The sequence below is a fragment of the Panthera uncia genome, chromosome C2, assembly GCF_023721935.1.
Source record: "Panthera uncia isolate 11264 chromosome C2, Puncia_PCG_1.0, whole genome shotgun sequence".
Taxonomy (NCBI): Eukaryota; Metazoa; Chordata; class Mammalia; order Carnivora; family Felidae; genus Panthera; species Panthera uncia.
In genome coordinates, this window is record NC_064810.1 from 2,012,340 (window position 1) to 2,024,041 (window position 11,702).

At 61.6% G+C, this 11,702-nt stretch overlaps 1 protein-coding gene across 2 annotated transcripts; it reads left to right on the top strand.

The window, feature by feature from the left end:
- Positions 1-854: 854 nt before the first annotated feature.
- Positions 855-9,366, top strand: ICOSLG (inducible T cell costimulator ligand). Of its 2 annotated transcripts, XM_049627749.1 has the most exons (7): positions 856-1,007; positions 2,996-3,036; positions 3,908-4,270; positions 4,920-5,216; positions 7,321-7,486; positions 8,343-8,379; positions 9,278-9,366. In XM_049627749.1, exons 1-7 carry the CDS (start codon positions 994-996, stop codon positions 9,326-9,328), a joined length of 969 nt encoding a protein of 322 aa, XP_049483706.1. In that variant the 5' UTR covers positions 856-993; the 3' UTR covers positions 9,329-9,366. The 2 variants fall into 2 exon arrangements, with proteins under 2 accessions (XP_049483705.1, XP_049483706.1); XM_049627748.1 differs by lacking the exons at positions 7,321-7,486; positions 8,343-8,379; positions 9,278-9,366 and having other exon boundaries at positions 855-1,007; positions 4,920-7,154.
- Positions 9,367-11,702: the final 2,336 nt, after the last annotated feature.

Genomic DNA, 11,702 nt, shown 5'->3' on the forward strand with positions numbered 1-11,702 from the left:
TCTCTAGGATTTGATTCACGCCCACACCCTGCTCTCCCAGCCGTATCTTACCTTTCCTGCGGGCCCCCATCTCCCGCCCCCTTCACGACGCCGCCACACGCCGAGTTCGGACGGCCCGGCCCCTCTCCGGACACGTGAATGGAGCCCTGGCCTGGCCCCCTGGCCCTGGCTCCCCGGCTAAAACGGAGGGCGGCCCCGCTTGGCCTGGGTACGCCCTCCACCCAATTTCCCAGAGGCCCGGAAGGGGTGCAGCCCCAGAGCTTCGGGACTGCCGGCCCCGCCCCTGCCTGGCCGCGGGTCTCACCTGCAGGCTCCGCCCCTCCCTGGCCGCCCTCCCCGGAGGTCAGCCCCAGTCTCCCGGGCCCCGCTTCCTCCCTTGTTTCCCCGGGAATGTTCACTTTCCCGGGACGGCCTGTCTGGTTTTAACAGTCGGTCCTTGGCGCTCACAAAGGACCTGGCCCGCGGTGGGTGTGCGCTACATCTTTGGTGAACGGAGGACGGGCTGCTGGAGGTGGCTGGGCTCAGGGGACCCCTCCTCGTTGGCCCTCACCTCCAAAGGCCGGCCTCTGCCTCCCCATCGGGGCGCGGGCGTTCTGCGCGACACCGGGGGGCAGCACTTAGCCTCCCACGGCCCCGCCAGCCCCGCCAGCCTCCCGCAGAGCCCTCGGCCGCCCTCCTCCCCGGGACCACGCACCACCCTCCCAACTCGGCGCCCAGCGGCCGGGGAGGGCTTAACTTTGTGGAGCCTGTGACTGAGCTTCCGTTTTTCCGAGCCCCGCCTGCGGCCAAGGGCGTGGGAGGGACTGGGCAGGGGGTGGGAACAGGGGCGAGGCCCCGGGCGGGCGCCGGGGAAAGTCAGCTCTTGCGATTCACTTAGCGCGCAGAGCGGCGGAGGCGCGCAGTGAGACCTGGGCTCCCGCGCTCCGACGCCTCCCGCGGCCCGAGGTCTTTCTCGCTCCGACGGCTCCGGCGGCCCGAGGTCCCGCCCCCACCATGCGGCTGACAAGGTGAGCGTGCGGGGGCGGGGAGGACGGGTCCTGCGGGTGCACCGGAAGAAGAGAAGCTGGAGCAGGGAGCAGGATCCCCAGGGGGCCGGGTAGGACCCCCCCCCCCCCGCCCACCTGGCGGCGCCGGCCGGATCCGCGGGCAGGGCCGGCCGCTGGGAGCGCCGCTGCGCCCAGAGCCCTACCTGCAGGAGGGTGGCCTCCGCCCAGCGGCGGGGCGCGCTGTGGGGGGCCGACGGCGGCGCGTGGGTGTGCCTGGGGGCGGGTGCCCGCCGCGAGAGGGCGAGAGCGAAAGCTAAAGGAGAGCAGCCGCGCGCCGCACTAAGGGGACGAGGGCACGGACTGCCCAGCGGTGGGGCGCGACCTCGCAGTGCCGTGGCCACTCCCTCCAAGGCCAGCTGGTGCCCACTGTTGGGTGACATGTCCTCCCGTCGGCAGAACCAACCCGGAGGAGGTGCGAAGCTGGCACCCCGGCTCAGCTCACCGCTCGCGGTGCCGGCGGGAGAGCTGGAGGACTCTGCCTTGCTCTCCGCTTTTGGCCAGAGCGCCCCCTTCAGGTCAGGTCGGGGGCGTGCCCGCCTTGATAAGCTGGCTGCCACCGGGTGTCCCCAGTTATAAATGCAGGTAGTTACAACCATTTTCTCAAGCGAAGAAAATACGTCCTCATGGTCACCCACACCCCAGAGTCTGGGGTGTAGGCTGGGGACCAGGTGGGCCAGCAGGGGGCCCAGGGCGCACCCAGGAAGCAGGCCGACCCAGCTCCCTCCCCAGAGCCAGTGCTTGTGACCCAGGTTGCCCCCAGATAACCAGAGGAGGCCCAGCAGGTGTATGCTCCCTGGATCCTCAGTGCAGAAGGGGGTCTGATGGGCACCACGGGAGCCACCAGGGTGTTCGCAGCTCTTGTGTTTTGGAAGGTTGCTCTGGCTCCAGGGAAGGGGGCTGCAGGTGGCGGTTATGGGAGCTGTCCCCGCGAGCAGCAATGGTGGCCCCAACAGAGACAGGAGAGACGACAGGCCTGTCTGCAGGCTGTGGCCTCTGGCGTGAGGGAGCCCCTGGTGGCCTGGGCCCAGCTCGGCCGGACAGCCATGCAGACCTGAGTTTACTCGGCAAGGGACACGCGTCTGTGCACATTCAGATGACGGCTGTGGCGGGCGAGGCAGGGGTTTCTCTGGGTCCAGAGCTCAGCGGACACCGAAGCCTGGGAGGCCTTCAGGAGGGGGTGGCTGGGCTGAGCTGCACACGGTGTGGAGTCCCTGGGGTCGAAGGTCTGGGTCGAAGAGCCTCGGAAGTCCCCAGAGGGGTTTGCTGGCCCCGGGCAGCTGAGCCACCTACCTGCTCTGGAAGAGCCACCAGATGCAGCTTCAGCAATCGTGTCCTTTCAGAATGCCGCCCTGCGCTCAGTCGACCCTGCCGCGGGGCGTGTTACAGCCTCTCTGTCTCCCCAAACCTAAGTGTAGCTCTGACTAGAAACACCCTGAAAGCGTATTCTCCTTTTTTCTTTCTTTTTTGTTTAAGATTTATTTACTTTTGAGAGAGAGAGAGAGAGAGAGCACAAGTGGGGGGGGGGGCAAAGAGAGAGAGGGGGGCACAGGATCGGAAGCAGGCTCCAGGCTCTGCGCTGACAGCAGTGAGCCCGACGCGGGGCTCGAACTCACAAACCGCAAGATAGTGACCTGAGCCGAAGTCAGACACTTAACTGACCTAGCCACCCAGGTGTCCCTGAGAGTGTATTTTTCTGATTTCATGTAGTCTCGGAATCCATCCCTGGCAAAGGCCAGGTGGGCACAGGGTTGAAGGCAGTGGCTTGGGGGGTGGCTCCCTCCACCCTGTGAGCTGGCTGGTGGCTCCGGACTTGCTGTGCGTGGGGGGAGGGCACGTCCGACGGGCTGGGCTGTGGGTGTGTTCACATTCCTCTGTGGGCATGAGCACCGCTGCCCACGAGGTTGGGGAGGAGCGGGAACTCACCTGCCTTTCCGGTCGTTTCTTTCCAGCGCTGGAATGTTCCTGCTCCTGTTCAGCGCCCTGCAAGCCAGTAAGTTCAGAGAGGCTCCTGCCGGGGCTGCGGATGCGGGTGCCACCTCACTGCGGCCCTTCTGGCCTTTGCAGGGGGCCCTACAGGAAAGCGGGGCTCGGGGCCAAGGGGAACGTGCAGATTCAAGGCCACGAAGGGGCCTCTTGTGCAGCCCCTGCAGTTCTTGTCTTAGTTCGTGTTTAGCGACAGTCGTTTCCGTCCCTCCGCGTTCCAGATGAGCTGGGGCTTCCCACTTCTCTTGACCCCTTTGCCCCAGTCAGCCCCGGGGAGCCTCCAGAGCCACCACCTTCCAGAAGAGCAAGGAACAGGGATCTGGCACCACAGCCGAGGCTGAGACCTTGCGGAGCCTTCCAACCCCGAGGGTGGCAGGACAGGGGACACGGGCATTGCCGTGGCCGCACCGGTGGTGCGGCAGCTCTAGACTCGGCACGTGGGCCTTTCTGATGCCCTGAGAGCAGCGTTTTAATACAATGCTGTTGCTGAGTAACTGCTTTCTTGTAAATGTCCTAATTAAAAAAAAAAAAAAAACTTTTTACTTTGAGTTAATTATAAACACCCAAGAGGTGGCCCAAACCGTGCAGAGCTGTCCTGGGTGCCTGCCCCTCCCCTGACTCCTCCCGATGCCGGCCTCTCCCACCGGGGCGGAAATCCACGCCGGAGAATATAGTGCTTTCCAAAACTGTTTGAATTTTAAACATGCCAGCACATTCCTATGTCTGTTTGATTAATGCATTAACATTTCTACTGAAATGAGTCAGAATAGGTGTCTGATTGACCCTTGCTACCCAAAAGCCTCCCTCCCCCTAGTTAGAGAACTTCGCGGGCTAGGAATCAACCGTAGCAAGTAAATTTCGTGCTTTCTGAACCACAGCAGATGTTCAAGAGAAAGAAGTCAGGGCGCTGGTGGGCAGCGACGTGGAGCTCAGCTGCATTTTCCCCGAAAGACACAGTTTTGATTTAAATGACCTTTATGTGTACTGGCAAACCAGTGTCGTCGGCACACCGAAGACCGTGGTCACCTACTACCTCTCCGGGAACAGCTCCGCGGGCCACGAGGACAACCGCTACAGGGACAGGGCCCGGCTGTCGCTGGAGAGCATGAAGCGGGGTGACTTCTCTCTCCATCTGCACAACATCACCCCCCAGGACGAACAGAGGTTCAACTGCCTGGTGTTTAGGAAATCCCTGGAGTTAGAAAAGATTCTGGATGTTGTGGTGACGTTACACGTGGCAGGTAAGACCGTGGAAGCTGACGGGACAGACCCCACCCCAGCCTTGCGTCCCAGAGAAAGTATTAACGAGGCCCATTCTCGGGCTCATTCACCTGTTTCTTCCGTAAAGAACGCCCTAGTCTCTGCCGGCGGGTTTCTGTCCAACCGAGCGGGAAGCTGAACTGGTTGAAAACTCATTCAGCTCGTGGGAAGTTTTCCGTAGCCTGAGGTCACCTGGTGTCACAGAAGAACTCCTAACCTTGCTGTCTGGGCCTTAAATTCTGCATCTCAAGTCCAACTAGGTGTTCTTAATGAAATTAGGGGAGAATGCTGTGACGCACCAAGGGAGATCCGAGTTTAGGAAGAAAATTAAAGTCGACCAAGGACCCCGGACCCTGTCCCCTCCGGAAGGCCTGCGAGCCTCCCGTGTCACCGGAGATCCACACGCACCCCGCCTGCTCACATGGGGGAGGGGGTGCGGGCCCAGCAGCCCTGCTGGGGGGCGGCGGTGTGTGCGGGCTGCCCGGCCCGCAGCCCCAGTCCTGCCTCTCCCCCGCGGTCAGGGCACGCTGGGCCACCTCCCCTCTACCCTGGCCCTGGGCACCAACCGTGTGCCCCTCTGTTTCTGACCTTCAGAACCTGCCTCCCTCACCACCCATCTCCCTCCTGCAGCCAACTACAGCATGCCCGTGGTCAGGGCCCCAAGCGGCCCCTCCGAGAACGAGGAGCTGACGTTCACGTGCACGTCCGTGAATGGCTACCCGAGGCCTAACGTGTACTGGATCAACAGGACGGACAACAGCCTGCTGAACGAGACCTTGCAGAACAACACGGTCTCCTTGAATGCGCAGGGCTTGTACGACGTGGTCAGTGTCCTGACGATCCGGCAGACCCCCAGCGTGAACGTCGGCTGCTGCATAGAGAACGTGCTCTTGCACCAAAACCTGACGACGATCAGCACTCAGGCAGGTAAGGTCCCCCGGGGTCTGTTCCCTGACACCGACCCAAGACTGTGGGCCTGCGGTGACTCAGGAGGTCCTCTGAGCCAGAAGACCGAGCCCCTGCAAGGTGCCTGGGCAGTGGCTTCCGGAAGCTGGAAGGAAGGGGGAGGAGGTGACAGGCAGCACTCGACGACGAAATTCACCACGGCTGCCGAGGGCAGGAATGGGGCCGGGCGCTCAGTGCTTAAGTGGTTTCACTTAATCTTCGCTCTCAAGCTCAGGTTTGGTGACTCACTTCACAGACGAGGGGCTGAGGCCTGGAAGGTTGTGTAGGACCGGGCAGCGGCGGCATCAGGGTTGAAGGCATGGCTGAGCCTCTGCCGCTTAGAGGGCCAGAGCGCCCATGCTGGGGTTCCAGCCGCCGACAGCTGGCCTGGCTGCGGGCTCGGGGCTTCCCCGTGGGAGGGGTGCAGGCAGGCGACTCCACAGAGGCCACGGGCTCTCTCATTCTGCGTCCCTGTCACTAGTGTTGAGATGACAGGTCCCCTGGGTGGAGGCGGAAGAGCTCCAGGATGGATGGACTCTGTGGGCCTGCCCGTGCCCTACAGGGCCCCGCACAGGTTGGAGAGAAAGCACAGCTCCTGGTTCGGGCCTTATGAGAGTCCCAGGGGGCCGTGGCAGCAGTCACGCCGAGCACAAGCCCCTGAGTGTGGGCCCGTGAGCCCGCGTGGGTCACATGCTGTGAGACTGGCCCTGACCCTCAGGAATCCTTGCGGGCCCGACATCCTCCTCCCTGAAGTCAAGGCACGGCCTCGTGACCCAGTGGTCCTGGCCTCTCTGCCCAAATGAACCAAGACGAGGGCTGTACCAAAAAGCCTGCCTCTGATGGCCGCCTCCCAGCAGTGGTCTCCCCGGCAAGGCGGCCCCGGCAGCAGGTGAAAGGGGAACCAGAAGGTTCTCTTAGGGCTGTGGTCTCGGCTCCTGTGCTGTGGGATGGCTGGGAAGCCCGTAAAAGTCCCCAAGCCCCGACCCATTGGATTTGCTCCCCTGGGCTAGCCGGGCACCAGGACACGTTTAAAGGCTTCCAGATGATTCCAAGGTGCATTCAAGGCCTAGCCACTGAGTGGTTTCTCCCATTTTGGAGACGTACGGGGCATTTATCACAAGCTTCCCTTCCTCGTGTGCCCGGGAGAGCCACTTTCCAAGGGGCTAAGCAATCACGTTAAGAGAGGAGGGATGAACCCTTCATGCACTGTGGGGGGTGGGGGGGTGGGGACGCAAAATGGTGCAGCCACTTTGGAAAACAGCCTGGCGGTGCCTCTGAAGGTCGTCGTAGCGTCTCCATGTGACCCAGCAATTCCGCTCCTGGGTTGTACACCCGGCAGAATTGCAGATGGACTCACATGTACGTGAATGTTCACAGCAGCATTACTCACAACGAGCAGCGAACGGATTAACACTTCCGTCCAGGCGCTGATACTCACTGCCACGCGGATGGAGCTGGAGAACGCCGTGGCCAGTGAGGAGCCAGAAAGCACACACGCCGTGTGACCACGTTTCTATGAAACGTCCAGAATAGGTCAATCCTTAGAGACAGAAAGTCCATGAGTGGGGGCGGGGGCAGGGGAAGGGCAGTGGCTGCCGATGGAGACGGCGTCTCCGGGAGCGACGCAGAAGCTCTGCACCCAGACGGTGGCGATGGCCGTGCCCCACTGGAAACGTACAAAATGCTGCTGCTCTGTTCACTGCCTTATGTGACTTTTGCCTTTCTTTTTTTAAATCTGTCTATAAAACTAAATAATAATAATAAAAATAAAAATAAAATGATACATTAAATCACAGTAAACATTTTTTTGAAAGCCAGGAGGACTCTGTGCTTCCCACCATGCCCTGCCCAGGTGGCGGCAGCTAGAAAGGGCTGGGGTTCCAGGTCGCGAAAAGGTGGAGTTCCACCCCCACCCCCCCCCCCCCCCCCACCCCGGAAGAGCCGCAGATTTTAAACATCACAAAGCAAAGCCAGGGAAGTTCTGAGGCCTCGGTGCCTCCCCCGGTTCTCTCCTGCTCAGGATGGAAGGGGTCCCTCCCCTTTCCTCCCCACCCTTTCAGTCTTGTGTTATTTTCCTCTCCCGTAGAAACGGTCACCGGAACTGAATATGGCATCACCGAGAGCCAAGCCGATGCCCCGAAGAAACAAGGGGTGGTCCTCAGCGCCCTCATCGTGCTGGGCGTGGTCGTGGCCGTGGCCGTGGCTACAGGCTGGGTGTGCCGAAGCAGGTGCCCCCCGCGGGATCCACGCAGGTACCCGTTAAAAGTTCCACAAGATGTTGCTTTCCTGCGAAGTGCGGCTTTAATAGCGTTCACGCTCACGAGTTCTAGCGGCTCCCCCAACTCTGGGACGTGGGTCCTGGGCGTGGCCCCTGATGTCGTGGGCTCCATAGTTCTGACACAGCCGAGCCGAGGGCGCCTTGTGAGGCTTTCTCCCAGTGTGGGGTGGGAGTGCCAGCTTCTGAATTTAGACGTCAGGACGGAGTCCTTTTCTATGGAGGCCAAGCCGCCTTTGGTCCTGACGAGGCTGTTGAACTCTGGCCAAACTCAAAGGGGTTTAGAAAGATTGAGAAAGGCTGGGTGTTGACCCTACAAAACAAAGCAGCAGAATTCACAGAAGAGGCAGGAAAGCCCAGAACATGAACACGGTCACAACCATGTCAACCAGGGTCAGTAGGGAAGGCCCTGAGCGGGGGGCACAGGGAAGAGACGTCTCCCCAGCTCGGCCTGGCGGGCATCCCCCAAGATACTGACAGAGTTGGGGATCTCCCGGGTCTTCCGGGAGGGTCGGGGCACGGGGAGCGCTGGTTCCCTGATGCAAGTCTGCATGTGCTGCTGGAGTTTCTGGTTTGTTGCCAATGCCTTCATCCCAGAAACACTTCCCACGGCCCATGGCCCACTGCCGATCTGGCCAGGCCCTGGAGAGGCGCCTTGAGTCCGGAGCACAGACCTCTTACAAAGCATCTTCCCGGAAAACCAGGTGGCCCGAGGGACCCTCCTCTGTGAGTCTGTCCCTGCTGTGCGTGGCACCCAGGGCCACTGGGGACTCTAGAGCAACGCCTCTCTACCCCTGCTACCTGCCCTGAGTGTTTCCGGTTTGTTCCAACAGGAGCTGGGCTGCAAGGCCAGAGCAGACGTTCTCTTCGGTGAGTTTGCCAAGAGGGAAGGGGGCCCGTGGACAGCAGGTGCAGGTTCACGTGAGCGGATGGCTGGGCGGTGGCTTTGTCAGTGTTGGCCTCTGGCACGAGCTATCCTCGATGACGGGGAGCTTGATGTGGACATTTTCAGAAACACGATGAGCCCCTAGAGAAGGCGTGTCACTCTTTCCCCTTCGGCATGCAATCCTATCCTTGTATACGCTTGCTGACTGACCTTGGGTTACAGAATTCTCCAGACATTCACGAAAGCAGTGAGCCTCTGATGATGACCCCCAGGCACGTCTGCCAAACTTCATCCCTTCTCCCTGGGCCCCCTCCTCCCTACCCTTCCCACCCCACCCCCACGGGGGTCTCAAGGGAGTCCGGACGCTAAGCCCTTCGTCACAGAACAGTTACTCCGGGTCTCCTGGTAGAAGCAGGCGGCCCGCTGTCCCAGGAGCAAAGGTCGAGTGATTCCCACCCAGTTTGGGAAAAGCGTCCACACACAAGAGCCTCCAGTTTCCCAAGTGGCAGGTGCCTCGGGCTGCAAAGGGCAGTGGGGCTCGTAGGCGGGCTGGCCCGCACTGGACACTTTCGGCAGACGGCCACCCCTCTCTGAGCCCCGTCTGCACCCCTGTGAGCCACGCTTGTCCTGGGGAGGCTGGGCCGGGCTGAGCCTGGTCACACCGGTGCTCCTGAGGCCACGCAAGCCAGTTTCAGACAACTGCAGAACACAACTTGCCAAAACACCAGGGCCCGCCCGTCAGGCAAAGGACACTGTGGGTTTTCCGAGTTTCCGGTCCTTCGTTTCCACCATCCTATGTCCTGAGAAAGCAGCCGCCTGCCCCCGAGAGGAGGGAAGCAGTCACAGTGCTCCGTGACGCCCTCCCTTCTGTTTCTTTCCAAGACCGTGTCTGATGAGAACTCACCACCCGGAGCGTGGACAGGGTTTCTGTGAGATCCCACCAGGAGGGACGGCGGATGGCAGCTTGGGAGTTGACTCTGGTGGCCAAGAGGGGACCGTCTGCCCCCATCGGTGCCATTAACAAGGGGGCTTCACGGACACGGGGGCTCTCTGGCCTGGAAGGGACACGTAGGACCGTGCCTGATCCCAGGGAGAATGTTCCAGGTGCCGCCCGGATCCTGGAACGAGGACCTCTCACAAGGGCCAACAGCTCCGAACGCACATGCCCCCAAGTGAGCGGGCTCCCCGCCTTTGCTGCCAAATGCAGGAGGAAGGGGCCTCGTGATGGCTCCTCCCCCCGCCCCAGCCCCCCGGAGCCCACGGAACCCTTCTCAATCCCAAAAACGCGTGGGGGTTTTGGGGGATGGGGGCTTTCTGAGACCAGAGGAAGGGTGGCTCTTTTAGGAAGGAGTGAGGCGAGCTGGGTCTCCTCCAGGACCTCCCCTGCCGGCTGGAGGTCACGCAGGGCTGTTGGGAGAGGCACACGTGCGGGGCCCCCTCCCCTCCTGCACCCTGAGCTGCGTGTGCGTGTGTGTGTGAGTACGTGTGTCTGTGCGTGTGTGAGTGTGTCCAGAATGCAGGAACCGGTCAACACTGGAAGGTCCCTGGGAGCTCCTTTTCCTCTGGGATCTTCACCGGGGAGAAAACCTGACCTTGTTTGTTTTAGTCAAAAGCTGGATGTCCCTCCTAAAAAGGCACAGTGGAGTTTTTTCGAGAAGACAATGTGCTGCTGGGGCCATCGTGACAGAAGCAGGGGAAAGAGCAGAACGCAGAAACTTGCTCAGGCAGGACTGGGGACCCGTGTTTCCAGTGGACACGGGCTTCACTGCGTGGCCATCGAGGTCCTTCAACTTGGTGCCGTGACGCGCACGGAGGGGGCGCTCTCCCCGCAGAGTGGCAGCCGTTCAAAATGTGGCACTAATTCCATGCCACCCTCCGCACCTGTCACCCCCGGCTTCCCCCGGGACCTGCACGGCTGCCGTGGAGCCCACGAGGCCCAGCGGGGGACGGGAGAGGCGCGGTGGCCCAAGTCCACCCAGGGGTGTGCGGCCCGTGGCCTCGACCCTCGCCGCGTGGTTTCCATGTTGTTGCCACCACTGAATCTAGCAGCTGACGTTTCTGGAAGGTTCTGCACAGCCGGCTGCCCACTAACCCTGGTGTGCACGCCCCTGGGAAAGGCGGTGTCCCGCCCGCGGTCATTCAGCACTGGTGGCGGGCGTGATGGCAAAAACAAGGACCAGGCTCAGTGGGAATGCTGAGCCCAGTCCGTTACAAGAAGTGTTCACTGTCTGTGTTTGTACCCAAAACTCCTTGCCTGGCTGTCACAGCGTGCCGCGGACTGCACCCAGACTTTACCCGAAAGCATCAGGAGAGGCGTGTTCCCAAAGGGGGACGAGAAGGTCGCCGACTGGCATCCAGAGCAAAAAGCAGAAGGACCACTTGGGTGCAGGCAGGGGCTGCGGAGCCCGCCTATGGCCTCGGGCAGGGGTGCCGGCACAGCCGCCCTCCCCGGGGGCCCCCCGAGTCCAGGCTGAGGGTCCTGCACCTCCTGCAGCCCGCCCGTCCGCAGCAGACCCTGGTCACTGGGCGCCCACCCAGACGGGACGGAACGGGGTCTGTTTCCAGCGCTCCCCTGTCCGAGCGGGCTTCTCCCTGGGGGGGGCAAGGGGGGCCAGCTGCCCAGACCCCCAGCCGCTCTCCCACCACCGCCTGTTTGTGGGTCTGCCTGGAGCCGGGACTCCCAAGGGATGCCAGGAGGACCCCCCCACTCCCTCGGGCCTGGGAGGGTGCACAGTGACCCCTTGCCCTTCGGCCTGGACGTCACTGTCCACTCCTTACGCTGCACTGTGAACAGGCCGAAGGCCAGTGTTTTTACATCTTTCTGGAAACCTGATTTATAAGAATAACAAGATGGAAAGTGGTGTCTGTGTCCAGTGGTTTTGGTCAGCGTGACAGTCACCTGCACACTCAGCTCGACTCGTCCTTACTGTCGGCCTCAGGGGTGCCTGCAGGGCTCAGCCGGTTAAGCATCTGACTTCGGCTCGGGTCACGATCTCGCGGTTCGTGGGTTCGAGCCCCGCGCCTGGTGTCGGGCTCTGTGCAGACAGCTCAGAGCCTGGAGCCCGCTTCGGATTTTGTGTCTCCCTCTCTCTCTGCCCCTCCCCCATTTGCAATCTCTCTCTCTCAAAAATAAACATTAAAACAAAACCTTACTGCCAGCCTAGGGACCCTGCCCCTGTCCCATTGGTTTTCACCCAGGAAAGGTCTGTCCCCCAGGGGACGCTGGACACGGTCTGGTGGCAGTTTTGGTCGTCACACTTGGTGTTGCCACTGGCCTTTAATGTGTAGAGGCACATGGGACGGCCCA

Excerpts from the sequence above, each read along its gene's own strand:
- ICOSLG (XM_049627748.1), top strand. Across the intron at positions 3,037-3,907 it reads GTTCAGCGCCCTGCAAGCCA|CAGATGTTCAAGAGAAAGAA; the intron begins GTAAGTTCAGAG and ends TCTGAACCACAG. Across the intron at positions 4,271-4,919 it reads GGTGACGTTACACGTGGCAG|CCAACTACAGCATGCCCGTG; the intron begins GTAAGACCGTGG and ends TCCCTCCTGCAG.